Genomic DNA, 20812 nt, shown 5'->3' with positions numbered 1-20812 from the left:
TCTGTGCATTTTTTCCTTTCTTCTTACACGTACGTGATTTTACATAAATCCGTGACCGATTAGAATGTACTGCATCACATATTTCTGATAGCCTGAAAATGTGATGTTATTCACAATTGAATCACTTTCAATTTAGAAAGTCACAGAAATCTTCTGACAGATTTCTTAGTGACAGAGGCTTCTTTGGCTAGAGTGCTGATATATAATTTTAATGGCAACATATCCATACAGCATGTGGAGTGTTAGCTTTGTACCCCTCCTGGGTTCCTTGTGTTTGCCTACATCTGCTTCAGATAGCTCATCCTAGCCCTCTGAAGGGGTAGTGCGACGGCTCATTTGCCTCTGCTTCTGCACACCGAGAGTCTGCTGTGCAGAAGAATCATCCTCAGCTTGAATCTTTTATCACCTGATCCTGCATGAACTGCTGCAAGTCTAACTGGTCTGCAGATAAAAACGGCTCACGTTTAACCTCCTTTCCTCACTTCTCCACTGGACGGCATTCCCCCGCCCCCTCCAAACTCTTAGCTAGAGTAAATGTTTTCCTTCGTCCTCTCCACTGAGTCATGTCTGGTGTTGAACTTGTCTCTAACCTTTTCCTTCTCCCTTTGTTTGACTTTTGTTTTGCAACAGCTGTTATCATGGATTTCTTTTTTTCTCTCTATCTTTCTTTCTTTCTTTTTTTTTCTGGTCAGCTGTGATTGCTCCGGGCAAAACAGGAGCAGATGGTGTTTTGCTATGCATGAATGGAGCGTTAGAGGAGTTGGACTGAATAGGCTAAGTTTTGAATGGTGTCTACACAGCACCTGCCTCTTGTAGCAGCAGGGACATCCTAGTGGCATGATCTGTCTTGGCTTTGCTGCCGTCGTAAGGGATGAAGAGAAAGAAGCAAAGGCAGGGGGGGGAACCTTGTTGGGTACCATCCACGTTTATTGATTTTCTTGCAAAGTCGTGGCATAATGTGGTGTACAGTCAGTTTGAGTTAATTGGATGTGACACAGCATGCACATGTAATCTATCACTCCACTCTCCTGGTACACTTTATCAGTTTTGTTGCCATAGAAACATGTCGGCTCAGTAATAACCTGTATTAACAGGCTAAGTAAGTTGCAATAAAAGGCAATTTCAGAGTTGGGAACCTTTGCAGAACAGAAAGCCCATAAAACACTGATGAAATAAATCGCAGAGTGGCACTGAGGGGAGGGGAGCGGGAGCTTTTGCATTCTTAAACCAAACAAAGTCCAAATAAAAAGAAACTGCAATCATTTCTATGCAACACAGGGACATCTGTCAACCTCTGGGGCATGATCATCTGTCACAATAAAGAAAGCTTTTTCAGATTGGTGACAGCTTGCTAAGTATTTTTTTTTTAAGTGACTGTATAATGCAGCAGAGAATAAAATGTTCCAAATCCATTCGGTCTGCAAAAACTCAACAATGTGCAATAAAAAAACAACAAACTCAGGAAAAATAAGCTAAAACAAAACAGGTCATTACTCAAATGTTTTTTTACTGCTGTTATTGTTATAGAGACAAGTGAGTATAAACAGTTTTCTTTTTCCTATGGATGTTTATTCCATGACCTTTATGACTGACAGCAGCATAATGGAGATTTGTTTATCAGCTCTATGTCTGGCTTGTGCTTTTATGACGGCATAAAGCTCCTCAAATATATTTAAAGAGCTGAAAAAAAGTCCAGTTGTAGTGTTTATACCCCTCAAACCCTTTTGCATTTTCTCATAGCAGCCTCAAACTTTGAGGCGTTTTAGAAGGATTTTATGTGATGTGTTCTTGGAAAGTCACAACAGTTTGCTAGGGAACATTATTTACCTAATAGAACCATGCAGATCAGTAAGGTCTGTAATTGGATTAGGTTATAGAACAAAGTCTGAACCACTGCAGTGTTTTAGTCAATGAACTAAAAGCAGAAAAGGAGTATAGCACGACTACATTGCCAAAGTCTGACCGTCCACCTTTACTGACAGTTCAAGAAAATTACAACATTAATTTGAAAATCAGTCAATAGACACATGGTGGCTCTGGGGGAGCTGCAGGAGAGCACAGCTCTGGTGGGAGAACATGTCTTCAGATTCATTATTAGTTGTTCCCTTCTCAGTCTCGTCTTTTTGGAAGAGTAGCAACAATAAAGTAACCGCCTTAAAAAGCCTTGTTTATAGATGGTCACAAACTAAATAGGACACCAAACATGAAAGTTTGGACTGGACTGCATGCATAAACCAACACCGCACATCTCTATAAATCTATAGTGTCCACTTTGTCAATACTGTTCTTAAGTAGCAAAAAGAGCTGGTCAGAGTTGATGGTGCTGCTAAGAGAAAAACTTGTAAGAGGCTGCAAAAAATTTGAGCCAAGTGTAGTTGTATTAAATAAAGTGGGATATTATTGTAAAGATAACTTATTTTAGTTACCTGGTTCATGAAGTGAAAAATATCATAGATTCCTAACATAGACTGATGTTTTCCAAGTCTTCATTTGCTAATTATGTTGATTTTCCACTCCCACAGCTAGTGAATACTTGACTTTTAAGATAAGAATATTATACCATACCAAAAGAAAATTTAAATTGAGAAATGTGGACGTAATAAAAAAGTATATTTGTACTGCTTAAAAGATGTTATTTTCAAAAGGCACTTTTAATCTGAATTGCCCTCATCAGAAGACATGTTCTAATTTATTCAGTATGACTGTATGTTGATGTGTTTCAGGAGTTGAATCATTCTAACACATAAATCCAATTGAGAATCTGTGTCAAAACACTCCATCCACTCTGGCTGACTTAGTTATTTTGAACAGAAGAATTGGCAAAGCTGGGAGAGACATAAAGCTCGTACATACAATTATGAAACATACAGGTGGCATAAATACTTTATAGAACATTCTCTATGTCTTTGCATGAGCTAAACACAAACTAGCATCTGTTTCCATCCCATACTGATAATTACATTCTGTTAAATCATTTACTCCCATCAGAAGAGAAGATTAGTCATTAACAGTCGACTAGCAGAACATGGATTGTGTCTGTGTGACATATCAGGCTCACCTGATGGTAGTTCAATAAAAAGGTTGAATCAGTCCATCTGGTTTCTGGGCAAATAACCAAGGAAATAAAAATATGAGCAGCATTTTCAAACACAAATAATACGTAACAATTGGGAGCGCTTTAAATCGTTCATCGCTCTCTATGCAAACTTGCAGCTGTTTGTAATGAACAAATCAAACAGGAACAGAACAGTTCAAGTATTTCAATACATCTAATATTACAAATGCAATCAAAAAACAGCATCTAACTGCAATTGATCATATTTGTTGATGCACCATCAATGGAGAAAAATAGTAAAAATAACAGTCCCAACAGTTTTAGGGGTTTTCAAACATCGTTGTTGCGACAATGATGAATGAAAATCTTCACAAAACACAGGAGCCAATCATGACAAATTTATTACAATAAATGATCAATGATGAAATATTGCCCACCCTTAAATAGAGCCCCCAAGCCTTTTCAACAAACCTCTAAAGTTTTGAGAAAAACTCTATACATGCCTTTGGGTCAGCAGATGGGTACATCCTGGAGTTCAGGCATGGATCATTCAGAGTATTGTAATAGCCTTACTGTGGAAACTGGAACCTATCATGTCAAGCCTGCAGTTTATGACCACAAGAAATCTGGCTGTAGTTTTTGTGTTATCCTCTACTGTACTATAAACTTGAGCTGTATTTCCTGATGGATGAATTTTTTTAGCACCCTGTTTCTACAAGGCAACAATCTCTTCTCTGAACTCTTGGAACAATTATTTAGTCATTTAATCTTGCTATAAAACCTTACAGTCAACAGCTCTGGTATTAGTAGCATGTTGTCATGGCAACAACTAAACCAATCAAGGGCTTTATTAGATGCATCAGCTGATTCTAATAATATTCACGTTTATGCTCATCCAAGGAATTCTGTTTTGATTTTGAAAAGTAAAGAATTTTAGGATTAGCTTTTTGTTAATTTCAAACACCTGAGCAATTTTCCACTGAACCTAATTTGCAGCAGGAGTTCAATGATTTTAGGTTTGTGATTATTTGGGTTTAAAAAGTAAATTGGCTATTTAGTGATTTTTTTATTTTGCCGGTTCTTATGAGGGGGACGAAATGGCTTAATTTTGTAAAAAGAATATCTGCTAAAATGAAGAGAAAGCATAGCAGCCTCCAGGAATAATGTATTTATTTATTTACATTTATCTAAACTCAAGTGAATTTCCTGCTAATCTTGCTCTGATGCTGCAGCTGCTGCTCCTTCAGTCTGACGGGTCAAAAGTTCTCTAAACAAACTTCGACACGTCAAGGATGTCAGCAGTTCAGCAGCCTAACGGAGCCCACAACAACACACCCCACCCCCACCTAATAAACAATGTTTACTATTCATCTCAGAGGTCAGGAGCTTTCTCTGTGAAGATCATCACCACAAAGTCAAGAATTCCTTAAATGTAGTCAAGCATTTGACTGCAGCTTTTAATTTCTTCTTGTTAAGTGGGTCTGACATTGGGCTTTCAGGGTCGGACGTCTCGGCACCGAGCCGCAGTAGGAGCATAAAGACACTCGGTTTTGTTGTGCTTCTCTTAAGTTGATGCTGTCGAATCCCAATGTCCGGCTCTGCATCTGTGGCCAGACACGTGAGAGGGGCTGCAGTGTGGGCGCGATGGTCAGATGGTCAGTGTCAGCCGGGCTTTTGTTCCTCTTGCATTGTATCTGTGCAGTGAACGGGAAAACAACAAAGGAACCAAATAAATCATTAAAATACACAATCCCTCAGCTTCCACATCTGACTCCTTAGTCATCCTCGGCACGGTGCCGAACAACTGACCTCAGCGGGAGAGAGGGGGACAATTAGGTCACTTCATGATTGCATTACTCAAATGACACATTAATGTCATGGTGCCCTTCATGCGTTTCATCAGTGTTGGTTAATGATGAGGACAGGAAAAAAGATGAGTGGAGGATATTGATTGCTTCATATTTCTATGATCACATTGCTTTGCGAAAAGATAAAAAGAATAAAAGTGTATCACATACAACAGGGGGAATTTGTTTATTCACCTATTCAAATTACCACAAGCTCCATTACAGGAGGAGCAGTGTATTATTCTTGTAAATGATGTGTGTGGATAACAGAGTTTTGAAAATATATGTAACCTTTTTATTGCACAGTCCCATAACTCCAACCCTGGCTGTGAGATATTTGTACACACAGTGACCGCAGTTCTAAGGGGTTATGGAATAACAAGGAGCAGCATGCATTATTAATGGGCTCTGCTGTGAATCTGTTCAGAATAATAACAGCGATTTCCCAGAGCCTCATTACTGTGTGTTTTTAAAGCGTGTGTATGGTATCCATGGACACCCGCTCTCACATTCTCCTCCTCTTCCCTCTCCCACCCTCCTTTCTCTCTCTCTCTCCGTCTCTCTCTCTATTAGGATTCAGGTCATGCAAAGCACTTGCTGTTTTTAATTTTCATTTCATCATAAGCACTCCAAGACTGTTGCCAGTGCTTATTTTCTGCTTTCCCGCAGACCTCTTCACTTGGGCTTCTGACGGGACAGATGCCGCAATTAATCACGGCAGCGAAACGGGCATCATTTCCATCCCGAGCTCGAGAGCCCGTCGCTGCGGCGATGGGCCTCGGTTCCAGGTTCCAAATGCTTTCCTGAAAGCTGACTAATTGAAAACAACAGAAAATTTTAACGTTCTTCAAAGCTGCTATCAGGGAAGCTCAGGAGTAAATTCTTGATCTAATTTGAACTACCATTAACCCATGTTTAAAATCTCTCCACTGCTGTGAAGGAGGAGAAAAGAAGGGTCTTCTCTTGGCCAATGGATTCACAGCCTATTGTGCAGATATGATAATTATTGTTTGCCTGCCTTCCCTCCCCCGCACACCATTTTATTCAAGGGAGCTCAGCAAACCCCTGGGGATGTCTTGGAAATGAAGCGATTTTGAAGGGACTAAGAAAGGCGGAATCCAATGCACTGGTGTGTGAGAAGGGGGACTGTTATTGAGACAAGTGCCTGTTTACATGCTGACCTCGTCCAGCGTCAGCTCTGTTCCTACACACTGCTACAACACATGTCCAATTTAAAACACTGAGAAACAGAGCAGCACACTGAAGACAGCATGAATGCTTATGCATCATTTTAAATGATTTCCTTTTACAAGCCCTAATACAAAAACATACAGATATTTCTCTCATATACCTCTTGATCCACTGAGAATGTGTATAATGGCTCACAGACGTACCGCTTCCTATTTAACATTTTTTCACATTTTGTGACAATGCAACCACAGACTTTTTTTTAACACAAATCAGGTAATAATTATGAAGCGTAAAGTTTTTACTCCTCAACATCTGAAACAAGTGGGTTGCATATGCATTCAGCCCCTCTGTAGAGCCACCTTTCAGTGCAATTGCATGCACACTGTAGTCTCTACCAGCTTTGCCCTTATGGAGGCTGAAATTCTTGCCTGTTCTTGTCTAAACAGACCAAGCTTAATTTTGCCATATGTTCTTGATGGGATTTAGATCTGGACTTTGACTGGGTCATTCTAACACGTAAGGGATCTTCAATCTAAACCATTCCAATGTGTCTGGCTCAATCTGAAGTCTTTAGCAGTTTATCTTCTGTTATCAAGATTTTGACCAAATTCCCAAGCTGGAAAAAAAAACCCACAGCATTATGCTGCCACCATGATGTTCCAAACAATTCAAAATTCAAAACTACTGTATTGATCCCAAGGAGAAATTTAATAATCACTGCACGGCTCGTGTTTTTAGGGTGATGAGCAATGTTAGCTTTCCTCGCCATCTGATGTTTTTTAAATGTAGACCAGAAGATTTGGGTTCATCCAATCATCTTCAGTCGCATGTTTGTTGTTTCCTGCAACATAGCATGCAGCTAACTGAAAATTAGATTTCTAATGACTTCCTTCTTTACACTGTGTCATAAAGTTATGATTTGTAAAGTTGTACTACTAATAGTTGTCAACAGATTTTTGTGTGCAGCGCAGGAAGAGTAAATAAAGAATTATTTTGTTGTATTCTATTCTATATGGCCATAGGTTTGTAGTGGTGTGATACTTTCTCTGTTGCTGAAAGATGTATTGTATATATCCCTTTTAAATTTTATAAAGCATGGGATATTGTTTTAAAACCTAACCTGTCTGCCTGGATGAGAATATAACAAAATGTGAAAAAAGTTTAATTATCTTTTTTTTTTTTTAAACATTTGCAAGGTATTGTAATATGTTTGCATTTAGTAGCTAACAAGAGGATGTAAAAGCATTTTATAGAAATGAAGGCCTAAAAAAAACTGATTCCTCTGAATAAATATTTGATTGATAGTTTAATTTTAAACAGAGACACAAAGAAATATATAATACTTCATACAAAATTATGGCTACGATCATATTAGTGATGGAATGTCTCTGGAATTGTCTTCATGGCTGCGCAAAAAACTCCAACATTAAATTATGTTTCCTACTTTAAGCTGCAAACATCTTTTTTTTTCCAAGAACTCCATACCAATATGCATTTATCCTAGGGACAGTTTTTAACTGTACTTGGTTTGTAAGCAAAATACAAATAAAATTAATTGCTATTGGAACTCATAAAAAAAGTATAAAAGAGCAGAAATGCGCTATGTGATACAGCAATCCACAGGTCATTAAAACAATGTTTTAATTAAAGCCTCACATATTAAAACTTTACAACAGGTGATATGAAAAAATTTACATTTTCTTTTTTTCCCTCGTGGACTTTTGTACAACTGGCAAACAAAAAAAAAAAGATCCCACAAAAACAAACTCCAATATCTTTTGAGTTGGCTTTGGCAGTGCAACAAACTGGCTCTGCAGTATTTTTCCATCAATGTCAGTGTTGGTAAGCAGAGTAAAAATACAAGGATCCTTAAATCATCTAACTTGATCCATAAATCTGTGTTTGCCATAAAATATCCCCTTTCTTACGCATAATAAAAAAACATAATTTAACTGTTATACATTTGACATAAAAACAATAAGATTAATTAAAGAAGTTATTTTTTTGGATGGGGAAAGAGTGGGAAAAGCCAGTTACACACTTTTGGGCAAATCGTCTGGAGGGTGAATTGCTGCAAACAGGAGATCTCGTCTCTCCCCTCTCTACAAAACATGTACAGCAGATTACAGCTACAGTTTGATGGTGTGATGACATAAATGATTTATGGCAGTTTCTGTCTCTGTCAGTTCAGTCATTCATCCAGATAACTGCTTCCAAAGACCTTTTATTTCCAGTTCTCTTCATTCTTCAAAGACATTGTCTGCTTTTCTGACATAGCTTGAAAGTGTCTTTAAATATCACAGAGCCACCTCTTGTGTGATGACTTGAACAGTTAGATCTGCAAGAAAGATGGAGGAAAGAAAGTCTTGTACATACTGGCCAGTGTGGGAACGAAGACTTGGTGTGTGGGTTCCTGGTTTCCAGCAAAGATCTAGTGAGTCACTCAGTCCAAGCAAGGAGTGATAAAAATGTTTTCCAAATATCCCCGCGCTGTACTGATCTCACATCTCTGGCCTCATAAATAAAGCTTTATTGTTAAATAAAATAGTGGGAGATAAACGTCTTTCAGCATTTTGTAAAGCCGGTCGGTTCAAATGAACAACTGAAAGACGTCACAAACGACCACTGGGCACTCAGCCTGACAGGCTGCTGTCAGTTCTCAGCCTATTTCATAGACAAAACCCCCAGCTAACATAGTGACCCCCCTATACATGTATGTGCATATCTGTCTACAACAATAAACAGGTTCTTTATATAACATTCTAAATTTTACACACTTCTTAAGTGCAACTTAGAAAAGCAACATGGAGTGATGCTTTTATGCTATTCCTAGGATTTCCATTTGGCTCAGTAGATGCTGACCTGGGAGAGGACCTGTGCGTGGGCCTGGATTTGGGAGGGGTGGGGATGTTGCTGAGGGGCTGGCTGCGGACTACCAAGAGACGCGGAGCCTCCCACTGAATGTGGCGTACCAGGAGAGTGCTGCGGTGGAGAACACTGCGACTGGTGCTGCTGTTGCTGCTGCTGCTGCTGGAGATGTTGAATCTGCTGCTGATGCAGTTGATGCTGCATTTGCATGTGCTGCATTTGCATGTGCTGCTGTTGCTGTTGTTGTTGCTGCTGCTGTTGCATGTGGTGCTGCTGCAGCTGTTGCTGGAGGTGGTGCTGGAAATGCTGATGCTGCATCTGCTGCTGGATCTGTTGATGGTGCATCTGCTGCTGCTGCATTTGATGGTGCTGGAGGTGCTGTTGCATCTGTTGCTGCTGCTGCTGCTGCTGGAGCTGCTGCATGGTGTGCTGTTGCACTGATTGCATGGGTGGGCTCATCTGAGACACGGCTGTGGACTGAGTGGGCCCACCGGCACCCATCTGGCCCAGCAGCTGCTGAGGCATCCCAGAGGACATGTTCTGGTGGGAAACTGTGACTGAAGTCACGACATGGCTGCCCCCTAGTCTCATCTGCAGAGGCTTTGGGGCGATGGCCCGTGGCAGTGCTTGCTGCAGGGCCTGGGAAGCCGACGGCATGGCAGGGTGCTGGTTGTGGGGCGTGGGCAGCACCAGGCCGGGGGACAGACTGGTGGAGGCCAGGGTCTGCTGAACGGTTCGGATGGTTTGAGCTTCAGCTGATTCTGCTGCAGCCTGGAAAAAATGAAGAAACATGAAGGGTGGTAACTAGCTACATTCATTTGAGTAACTTTTCTGGAAAAAAAATTACTTTTAGGAATATTTTTTTACTGTGCTGTACTTTTTACTTTTACTTGAGGAATTTTATTATGACGTACACTTCACTCACTGTGAGTAACTTCCCTGAATGATGAACAAACTCTGCAGTTTTTGTTAGTTTCATAAGTGTTTTTTACTTTTGCTTGTGTAAAAATAACTTGAAGTAGTGCCATTCTTATTTGAATACAATTGTGTGTACTCTACCCACAAGTAAAATATTTCTTTGTCAAATACATTTCTGAGCTAAACAAACAGGGTTCTCACCTTGGAGACCAAGCTGGCACGGTAAGCAGCGAGGGCCTTTAAGTATTCCTTCTTGGCAGCTTCTGTTTTACTTTTATAAACCTTTAAAAAGACAGAAGCAGATCTAAATGAGTAAAAATTGCAGATATGTTCAGATGATGAAATCTAAATTTTACAATACCTGCTTCTGTTCCTCTCCAAGACCATCCCACATTGAGGCCACAATCTTGGACACTTCGCCGAAGGTAGCGTTGGGGTTCTGACCTTTGATTGCAGCCTGGGTGTCTCTGAAGAACAGGGCATAGGCAGAAACCGGCTTTTGGGGCTCATTGGGATCCTTCTTCTTTTTCTTTTTAGGAGTCTTGGGCTTCTTTGTGGGATCGATTGGGGCTGGCCGCTTCTCCCCAATAACCTTAAACAAAAGAAAAGTTTGAAAAAAAAACAAAAAAACAGTTAAAGTTGGTAAAATAGGTTCTCACGCCACTGTGCATTCGTTGCCTTACATTTATGCCAAGTTAGACATGTTTTTCAAAAAGCCACTGAACATGGGAAGATACTCACCCTGTTGCTGTCCTCCTGGTCATCTTCGTTGATGGAACTGGATGGAGACGGCGTGGCTGACTTGCTGGCAGGGGGTGATGGCGATGTGTGGTTGATGTTGGGTCCAGCCATGTTCAAACTCAGCTGTCCGTTGAGCTGCGATTGGTTGATGGTGGACAGCTGATTCCGTGACATCATGCCATTAGGACTGTTCATGCTAATGATGGACTTCATGACCATGGATGGGTTAGATGGGTACTGACGCAGATGACCGGGCCCAACATTCTAGAGGAAAAAAAACGACAGGGTAAGATAAGAAGATAATACTGTCTGTAAAGTCGAAACGTTTTTATAAAGACAAAAAAAACAAACAGCTGATGACCAAATCAATATGAAATTGATCTGCTTTAATGCAGTGAAAGCATTCCTAAGTTATGAACAACATGTAACAGAATGACTTGGAGCAGAACAATGAATCTTTTTAAGACAGAAAATATACCATGTCTGAAAAACAGATTAATAGGGACGAGGGAGGCAGTGGTTTTCTATACCATTAATATAGCAAAGCTTGCCAAAAGAGACCCACAAGAACCAAACCCAATATTCTGTGGAGGTAATATGTTTATCTTGCTAACCCACTGGATTAAAGACTCCAAGTAAAGGTTTGATGGTCTGTTTTAAGTCAGAGCTCTTATTCAAGGTATGGAGAACATAGCTCCAAAAATTGCATAGGGATTATCGAGTCATGTAGATCATGTAGACCCTTACTCAGTTGAACCTGGACAAGTGGTCTGTATGAATGAACTTCAATTGTAATAAATATTGGGGAGGACTGAATAATGTTGCATTTACAAAATGTGAAAATTAGCACCAATTTTAACTAGATAAAAGAAGATGTAAGTCTTTCTCCACTGCATTTGTTTTTTTCAGGAGGGCTTGTTGAGGTTATAAATAAGAACATTTTTTGCCTAAGCATGTCTTGATTTAATAGAAAAAAAGGTAAGTTTTGAACACATTTATTTTCATGACCTACAAGAGTGACAAAATTGATTTTAAGTAAAGTAAATGACCTGCATAAAGAGGAACCTGATACAGATTCTGCAGATAGTAATGCATTTTGTGCCATTGCAGTTATTACTATTGTCCCTGATGTGTCTTGATCTGTCTGTACAAGACTCATCTCTGAGCTCAAGCTGTACTCGCTGTAACACCCTTCTGCACAAACTCATCAACCTGTTTCCCTTTTCCAGAACTGAAAATTGGTCATTCGATTCTGGATGTTGGATTGCTATGTGGAAGATCTCATGTCAAGATGTCCTGACTCTTAAATGTCTCTCACCAGAAATGATAAATTATCCTGACAAATAAGTATTGGATGGGCACCCAGCCCATCGGTTAAATCATAGCTCAGGGCTTAGTTTTGCCAGTTTTTAGTGCCACAAAGGAACTTGAACAGTCTTTGTACATACACAAAATTAGTCTAGTAACACATATGTGCCTTATTTTAGGTTGCAACATTGCAGAACTTTCATGCCACATGCTTTTCTGGAAAGAATCATAATCTGAAGGTATCAAGCCAAAGACTTTCTACAGGTCAAACTAAAACACTGAATTCTTCAAAGTCTCTTAATGTTACAAACAACATGTTTACACTGATTGTGACAAGAATGAAATTACAAGTTCTGCAAGCTCTCCAGAGGAAAGACTGATCAGGGAGCCAGCAGAGCTGACATGAAACAGAGAAGGAGACTTGAACAGAACAGAAAAGGTGATTTGTTCTCCCTGCGTTCATCCATCTGGTATTCAGCAGCGCAAACTCAATCTCTCCCAACATCAACACATCATAAACCCATGCACCTGGCTTTATTGAAAGAACCTTATGAATGCCCGTCTTCAAAAACAATACTGTAACACTATTGCAGACAGCACATATTGGATCTACAATCCATTTCTTTCTCATATGCTGCGTCTCCTGCTTATCATAAATACAATATACCGAGTGAGAACAGATTCATATTTACAAGTGCGAGCAGGTTTCTACAAAAGGTGGGGCAAAGCCGGGGAAATAAATCAATGCAATAAGGTTGTGATACTGCCCATTTGGAAATCTTGCAAATAAATGTTGCCATAAACAGACCTGCAACCAAACAACTGTGATTTACATTTCAGCAAGGGCCATAGTTATTACTGAGCAGTAAATGGTTAACAATCATCAAAGGCACATACCATTAGTTGTGGTCATACAGTAATAAAATTTTTGCACAATTCTTAAGGACCAGTTTTGACTTTATGAGGTTGACTATTCTGATTAGTAATTTGGTGGATTTTTTCCAGTCGGCTTCCAGATAGATGCTGCACATTCAGCAAAACAAACACTGCTGTTCACAGTTCAACAATATAGATCATATGGTTTGTTTTGGTTGAGTAAATATCTGGTAAAATTTGGGGATATTGTATCAAAGCACTGAATACTGCAATGGCATAGGACTGCTTGGATGATATATTTAGGGACCGTTCCTTATTTGCATGCAAATAAAGTATTTGACCAATTGGAGGGACCTTTAGAGTTTTAGGGACAAAAAAATATATAGACTATAAATAACATAGCAATTTATTTATTTCCAAATTTTGTGTGGGTCTGATTCGAAACATATGCTTTAAGTCATACATTAAAAGAAAAGCGTAGAAAAAAATCCTAATCAGTACAATATCAACCATCTTGAAGAAATTCCAGGATTATAATTCTGATTTAAAAGAAAGCTTGACAAATTAGAGATATTAAGTAACAGATGTCTTGATTGTGAATATAAATGTGACAAATTCATGTTTACTTCTGTCCCTGAGCTTGCTCATTTGCATTTTGATTGCAGTATCACCAGCAGTCAGAGCAGTGAGATATTTTGATAATGATCATTTAACTGCAAATAAGTCTTTATCTTGAGAACACAGCGGCCAGATGTGCCCCCCTTATTTAGAATTACATGTTTGTGTGGGTGTGTTTTCGTCTTTGTGTGTGTTGCTGTGAAGCTGAAATGTTCTGTCTAATCATTAAAGGGCTTCTGAATGTAAATGCCATTTGTAATATTCCCTACTGTGTTGTTTTCTAAGTAAAAGATGAAACGGCAAACAATAACAACACAATGCTGCCAGTCATATGCTTCATATAAAGAAAAAAAATGTTTCCAATCTTGTTTGCTGGAGCCACTTCAACTCCAAACAAGGAGACAAGGACAAAATAAATAAAATCACAAAGTATTGACAATGTGCTAAACCTTTTCCACAGTAAACACTGCTGCAGGACTGAATGCAAGATTTTGCATTCAGTGGGTGATAAAAATCTCAACACTGACGCCCATGAAAACAGCCTCAAGTCTTTTTTTAAGATACTGAAAATCTGAATTTGGGTGGAATTTATGAACAGTAGTGCCAAGCTGTAACAGGCTGAAAAGAATGTTAACAAGTTCAATTTCCATTCAATCAATGCCAGAGCTCTTGGAAATGTTCCATGGCAGGAGAGGGGTAAAATCATCTATATGGTAATTATAAGGATGAATCTCCCAGTAACTTTCGCCAGCATGAAAGGTCAGTCCTATTAAAGATAGTTTATCAGTGCTCTGCACATATTCCTTTACGCTGCTTCTAAACGGGTACATCGGGGGGGTTTTCCTCCATTTTCTGCAACCTGCTGAAGCCTGTGCTTAAGCCAAATGAGAAAAATGGAATTTTGAATGCCGGTAAAGGCTAGAACAGCAGAAGATGATTCCTACCAGCCCCCTCTGTTCCATCTCAGTCAAACACACTTCACTGTCTTAAAAAAAAAAAATATCAGTCTATATGTCTCGTACACCCCTGACCCGCACTTAAAAACACATCTCCCTCATTCTGCTCGCCTCTGCTCTCGGACTCGCAGGCCGATAGGCTCCCTCTCCTCCCCACGGTCTGCTACAGCCACTGACCCATACCCCTCTCTACCATTTCTCTTTTATAGATTATGTGTATTTAAAACTTGTTCAACATGACATCATTTCAGTTTGAGAACCTTACAAAAAAGTAAATTACAAAATCAATCATGCAGAAGGTCAAGCTGAGACTTCATTACAAGTATTGCATGCCTGCATGAATATTTTTCATTTCTGACTGACCCAATATGTCACAATTGCTGTCAAGAAAGAGAAGGGGGCAAAAAAAAAAAAGAAGAAAAAAATCCACTCTCTTAAATTGATGTACAACTCATGTCAGTGCTTCGTGGCTTGAAAGGGAGATAAGAGGGATGTGTAGAAAAACAGGCTTTCTGCAACAGTGCTCACATTTTCCATTTCATTCAGGATATAGTGGGCTTTGACCAGACAGTAGTGAAGGTATTGTACTCACTGGAAATCTGCCAAGGATATCTAAACAAACTTGAGATGAAACTGTTGAAATAATGAATGCAATCAAATTTTCCACACTTAGTGTTGCTTTTTTTTTTTTTTTTTTTTATGAAATTACTATTAAAACCATACACAATAACTGCATTTTTTCTAACTGCATTCTATTTAAAATGTTTTGTTTTCATTTGTTTTACCAACAAATTGGTTCTAGTGCTAAACTGGTTGCAGTGTTTGTTTAGAACCAGCTCCTTCTTGTTCCACTGCCGTTGTTTTGGATCTGCCTAATTAAGAAAAAGCTGTTAAGTTTGCATTGAATGAAAGTTTTTTAACATCAAATTAACACTGGATTAACATGAGCACGTCTCTTGTGTTCCCACTGTTTATTTTGATAGGACCTGACTTAGAGGAAGAGTCGGTGGATAAAGTTCCAGGTAAAGTTAATTTTTTTTCCCCCTCTAAATGTATAACACTGTTTATGACTCACTTATTAAAAACTGTGGCTATTTAAATATTGCCAGATGGCGTTGATAAATCTTGCTCTAAGCAGGCTTAGCTTCAGTTTTACTGAAGATTGTGAAATTTTCACAAACATCTCTTGTTGTTTAAAATGGCATTAATAAATTAAGATAGAGACATAAGACCATCTGTTTGCTGGGATAATGAGATAAATTAAGTAATTTATGTGGTTATTAATAGATCTGAAAATAATGAATGCATGATATGATCAGCAGCATGGCTCTGGGTTGGCTCTCAGGCTGTAAAAACCCAAACTGGCTGAACCAACAACTTTGGTTAATTTATTCAACTTGTTTTATGTGACATCTGAGCTTATAGATATTTAAATAAAAATAAAACTTCCAGCGAAACATCACAATAAGAGCTAAAAGCAAATATTGCTTTGAATACCAAACAAACATATTTTAAAACGGCTTACAATCTGTGTGGAAGCACAGCATCACTAAATAAGAGTAGGTCTCCATTGGAAACATAAAACATATTTAATATCACATGTAACACTACTGACTACTTGTACTACTAAAAACAATACAACTTATGCTAAAAATATTTTATTCTGCTAACTAAAGTACCTTTTTGCATATTTTTTACTGCAAAAGTGATACTGATACTTTGATAAATCTGTACTAAAAAAAATCATCATTGTGCTCTTTTCAGTAGCTCTTTAGCTTCTCTGTTTTCTTACATGACTAAAACTCAGTACTCTTACATATTAGCATATCTGCGGCTATAAAGCTAATGGCATGTGAAACAGCTAGTTATGAATAAAATGAAAAATACATAATGCGTCACCCCATGGTGGTAAATGTGATGAGACAGCGGGGCTCGGATCCTCTGAATATTGATTTTAACATCCAATCCAACCAGTTGACTACTGTAGGCTTCGGATCCAATCACACAGGACACGCAGCCCATTTCAGAACACGCTTACATGTGTCAAGAAAACCCTAAAATGTGGTGAAGGCACCAGGTGTTTTTTGAAATGGAACCCACAGACCCTCGCTGTGCAGCAGGGAGGGAAAAAAATCGAGACGAAATTGTGAATAAAGCAATACTGGCAGCTCTAACTCCAGTACTATTTGGCACTATTGAGACTCAATCACAAATCAGGAGGACACATGCTGCGAGACAAAAATGAGAGTCAGAAGCTTGTTAAGAGAGCAGATTAAATAAATAATGACTTCAGATTCAGGGCTTGCTAGGCACACTGCAGCTGAGAAAATGTATTTCTTTTTCGTACGAGCCCAGCATCTGTGGCCAATTTACAAGACATACGCTCAACATTAAGGGGGGAGGAATTAGCACAACACTTGGCAATGCACTGGCATGGAAGAAGCTTTTGAAAACAGCCCAGGTACACTCACTGGATGGGTTTCTCATTAAGTTGTGATAAGAAAGAGACTTTCACACCGAAAGTAGTCAACACCAGTAAGCCAGCACAGAGAAAGCAAAATAAGTGTTGGAAAATATGAGCATGGAGGCTTGATGAAAAATGTAATTGCAATAGTGCACAGTTTATTTGTTTGCCCCTGCAGCCACAACAAATAATACAGAATGTAATCATGTATATAAGGTTGTCATTCCTTTATCAGTGTGCTGACAAAATGACAGAACACCTCTCCTAGGGCCTGCGTAAATCATTGTCTCTGTATATGGAAGCCCCTGCAAACGACGCTGTTACTTATCTCATTTAGGAGTTGTGCTTTGCTTTCAAAGCAAAAGCAGAGATAAAACCAAAGATGAAAAGAGTTGCTATAGACACCATCATAAGACTTTTGGGGATCAATCCCATTTGCAGGAAAAATGAAGGGCCACCACAAGCCTTGCTGGGCTACAATGTGCGATGACTGATAACAAGTGAGCAGTGTGCCGGCGACAATGCCGGTAGGCAGGGAGCACAGACCCATATTCTCCCCTCAGATTTTAATAGAGTCTCTGCACAATCAGAGACATGAGCCATGCAAATGGTGTTAAAGAGGAATAATGTTTGAGAATCAAATCTAATCCTCCAGCAAGTCGGCAGAACAGTCAGGAATGTAATTGTGTCGAGGTTCCGTTTCTTCCAGATGCAGAAAGCTTAACTGACCATGAAATGAAAATTCCTTAGGCAAAAACCCTTCTGGGGCTAACTTAGTATATGCGACAGAGATATTTTAAAAGCTGCAATTATTTTATATGCCAGATGAATAGAAGCAAGAAAAAGAGTGGTAAAAATTTTATAGCCTCTTCCCATATGGAATGTAAATAAATATCTGAGAGCAGAGAGTGTGAGAGCAGCACTTCTCACACACATTTCACTTATTCATACAGTTCTAATGATAATGACTGCTTGGTTTGATGCAATGTGATTTGTGGCTCGCAAAGTAAATGTGGCACAGATATCATTGTGTCCTCGTTCACGCTTTTGTTCTTTTATTTCTTCTCTCCTAAATGAATTTTCCATTTCGGTAATAGGTCTGTAAGACAACTAGTCAGCCAGTGACATTTCCATTTTCTCTCCTCAGTGCTTCTACAATTGTGGCATTTGAAAATGCATTTCCACCCTCAGATGACAATCTCACAATATGCAGCACGACATCTACATGAAGAACAAGATTATTTTAATCTGTAGTTCCAAATATGATCATCAGTATGTTCTTATGAAGAGCAGACAGTGTGGATGTGAGCTTTAACCTAAAGCATTGTGTCTTAGCAGGTCACTTAGATTGGTCTCATAGGATCACAGATTTAATAAAAGCAAGCAGTATCTTACAGAGTATTTCAACCCATGAGGAGTCTTGAACATCGAAGGTTCCTCATTCATCCATTGAGGTTAATAATCTTATTTCGTTGAATTTAGAAATCATGGGAGCTTTGGAATAAATAATTATTACTAGTAATTTTGGAAGGTTGTGGAAATGACAGTGATAAACAATGATGTGTTCACTTGGTGCTTGGAAATCAAATTTTCCAAGCTCCAGATTGAAGGTACAGAAATTCCCATTGAAGTCTGAATTCTGACTGGTACAGTCAGAGTTCTTTAAACAGCCAAGAGTTCAGTTTGCAATATAACCTCCATGCATACAGAATGTAATGAACGCTGGAGGTTTAAATAATTCATTAGCACTTCTGACGGTTTGTTTCTCATTAAACCAGTGACAAACATAGAGCACTGTAGGATCTCTATTTATAAAAATGTTCAATATGTGCTTAAAGCATGAAATGAAGAAGAACATATTGCTAATGTCTTGTATCACTAACAGAAGTTGAAAGTCTCTCAACAATTACCAAATTCCACTGGTTTTTAGACGTGCACCTACAACACATTGAGTCTAGGTGTGACATTGCAAATCATTATGCCTAAAGTAAAAAAAAAATGGTATTATTGTTGATATATTTGTGGAGCTCAAGAGTCTCCCTGATGTCCCCCAAAATACATATTTATGAAAAGATGGGATTAATCTTCATTCATAATAGTTACTTGTGGGTTTTTCCAAGTCAAAAATCTAAAATCTCCAATTAATTCTTAAGGTACGTTCACACTGCAGGTCTTGATGCGCTGAGTTTGTTACTGAAATCTGATTTTATTGAGTGTGATTATTCATGCTACTAATTAAATATAACCCTAATCAAACTTATGTGTGAATGGTTCTCACTTTAGATTTATAGGGAAGTTATAATGATCGTCTATGAACATTAACATAATTTAGTGAAGTTGTACTTTTAATACAAAGCAAAAAAGGATTAGGCTAAACTGCAGGTAAGTTCATTAGTAAAAACCTGTAGATTGCAGAAACAAAACTAATACTAAATATTTTTGATTAACAGTATTTTTAGTCAAAAATATTTGACTATTAGCTTTCACTCTGGCAAAAGAAGCTTCTGGAAAAAACATGAATAAGTATGAGAAACGGTGGTAGTTTTGTGTGGCATTTTCACTGTCCTAGCAGAGATGAATGTGTTTTGTACTCCAACACCTGTGATCTCTTCACATCTGTTCATCCTGCAGAGGGAGGGGTCATCTACACTCATGGTAATTTTTCTTGTTTTCTGTCTTGTGTTTTGAATCTTTGCAGTAATATAATATCATGACATTTACTCAGAGTGATTACATAGATCCTGAGTTGTAAACAAGGGCAGATGCTGTGCCAGATGTGCTGACAACAGGACATGTACACAAAGCTGTGAAGGTGACATTTTATTACCTAAAACAGTGGTTTCCAGAACTAGACCCATCTAAATCATAATTTTTCATTTTGCATATCTCATCAAAAATCTCATCTGGAGCAGCAGCTGCAAATACAGGATGCTTCTGTGACAAACTACAGACATTTCAAACTGAGTTTGGGTTTCTGCAGTACACATCTTTGCATGATGTGTACTGCAAAGATGTACAGTACACATCTCTTAAACATTTTGTGTTTTGTCACATCACAACTTTACAACAGCAAATATATTTCATTGAGAGTTTATGACCGACAAACAAACTGGAGCAGAACTGTGAAATAGAGGGAAAATGATAATTGTCTTTTAAAGATTTTCTGACAGTAAAAGTCTGAAAAGTGTGCTGTGCTTATGTTTTCACTGCCCTCATTCTTTTACAACTAAGGCTGCAGGTTTTTTTTGGAGTACATCTTTCAACTTTACTATAAAGTTTTGCCATTTTTTGGGTGTAGGTCTGGACTTTGATTGGGCCAGTTCGACAAAAACTTTACCTAAACCATAATAGAGCTCTTGCTGTACACTTAGATTTGCTGCCCTGCTTTGAGGTCAGCCTCTGCACCAGTCACTAACCCTTTACAAACTTCATGTTTTTTGTTTTTTTGTGAATTACCCTCTTCCTTTAACATTGCATGTTGGGCATATACTAAAATATTTGATTTTGTTCCCATCATACAGAGCAACAAAACATCTTTAATGTATTTCTACTTGACACTTCTTGACACCACAGCTGTATTTGTAAAGTGAACAAATAATGTTCTTTCAACAAATTTTCCCTCATTAGCTGAGGATCTCCAAAGTTCCACTAACTCATTCAAAGCTGCCATAGGCCTCAGGATTATTGCTCAGATTTTCTAGTCATGGATGTCCACTAAACCTGACAGCAATGTTTTAAGAGGTCTGCAGATGTACTGTGTTCTTTCTATTTTCAGATCAATCTGTTTAGGTGTACAACACTTGGGTTGTACATCAGACTTTAAAACTCAATTTGCTTGTAACTTTTGCGCAGTTTCATTTCCTACATATTGTTGTTTGATCTCTAATGTTCTCTAGCAAACCTCTGCCTTCATAGACCAGATGTATACTGAGATTCATTTACATAGAATCACTGGATTTCATTTAGGGAC

The 20812-nt window shown here is 38.6% G+C and overlaps 1 protein-coding gene and 1 long non-coding RNA gene across 3 annotated transcripts in view; one reads left to right on the top strand and one right to left on the bottom strand.

Annotated features, from left to right (window-relative positions):
* LOC122847016 overlaps positions 1-19901 on the top strand; it is a 92788-nt gene extending 72887 nt beyond the window's left edge. For both annotated transcript variants that reach the window (XR_006373308.1, XR_006373307.1), the window contains 2 exons: positions 15362-15400; positions 17990-19901. This is a non-coding gene — a long non-coding RNA (uncharacterized LOC122847016). The remainder of the gene's footprint in view (positions 1-15361; positions 15401-17989) is intronic.
* The window catches only part of tox3 (TOX high mobility group box family member 3), a 51953-nt gene continuing 38852 nt past the window's right edge, over positions 7712-20812 (bottom strand). Inside the window, exons 4-7 of the mRNA XM_044144359.1 lie at positions 10621-10884; positions 10241-10471; positions 10081-10161; positions 7712-9732 (exon numbers count right to left, since the gene is read on the bottom strand). Of these exons, the coding sequence (XP_044000294.1) occupies positions 8941-9732; positions 10081-10161; positions 10241-10471; positions 10621-10884 (1368 nt within the window). The 3' untranslated portion in view covers positions 7712-8940. The remainder of the gene's footprint in view (positions 9733-10080; positions 10162-10240; positions 10472-10620; positions 10885-20812) is intronic.

The sequence above is a fragment of the Gambusia affinis genome, linkage group LG02, assembly GCF_019740435.1.
Source record: "Gambusia affinis linkage group LG02, SWU_Gaff_1.0, whole genome shotgun sequence".
NCBI classification, from domain to species: Eukaryota; Metazoa; Chordata; class Actinopteri; order Cyprinodontiformes; family Poeciliidae; genus Gambusia; species Gambusia affinis.
This window is presented reverse-complemented; position numbering and strand designations above follow the sequence as displayed.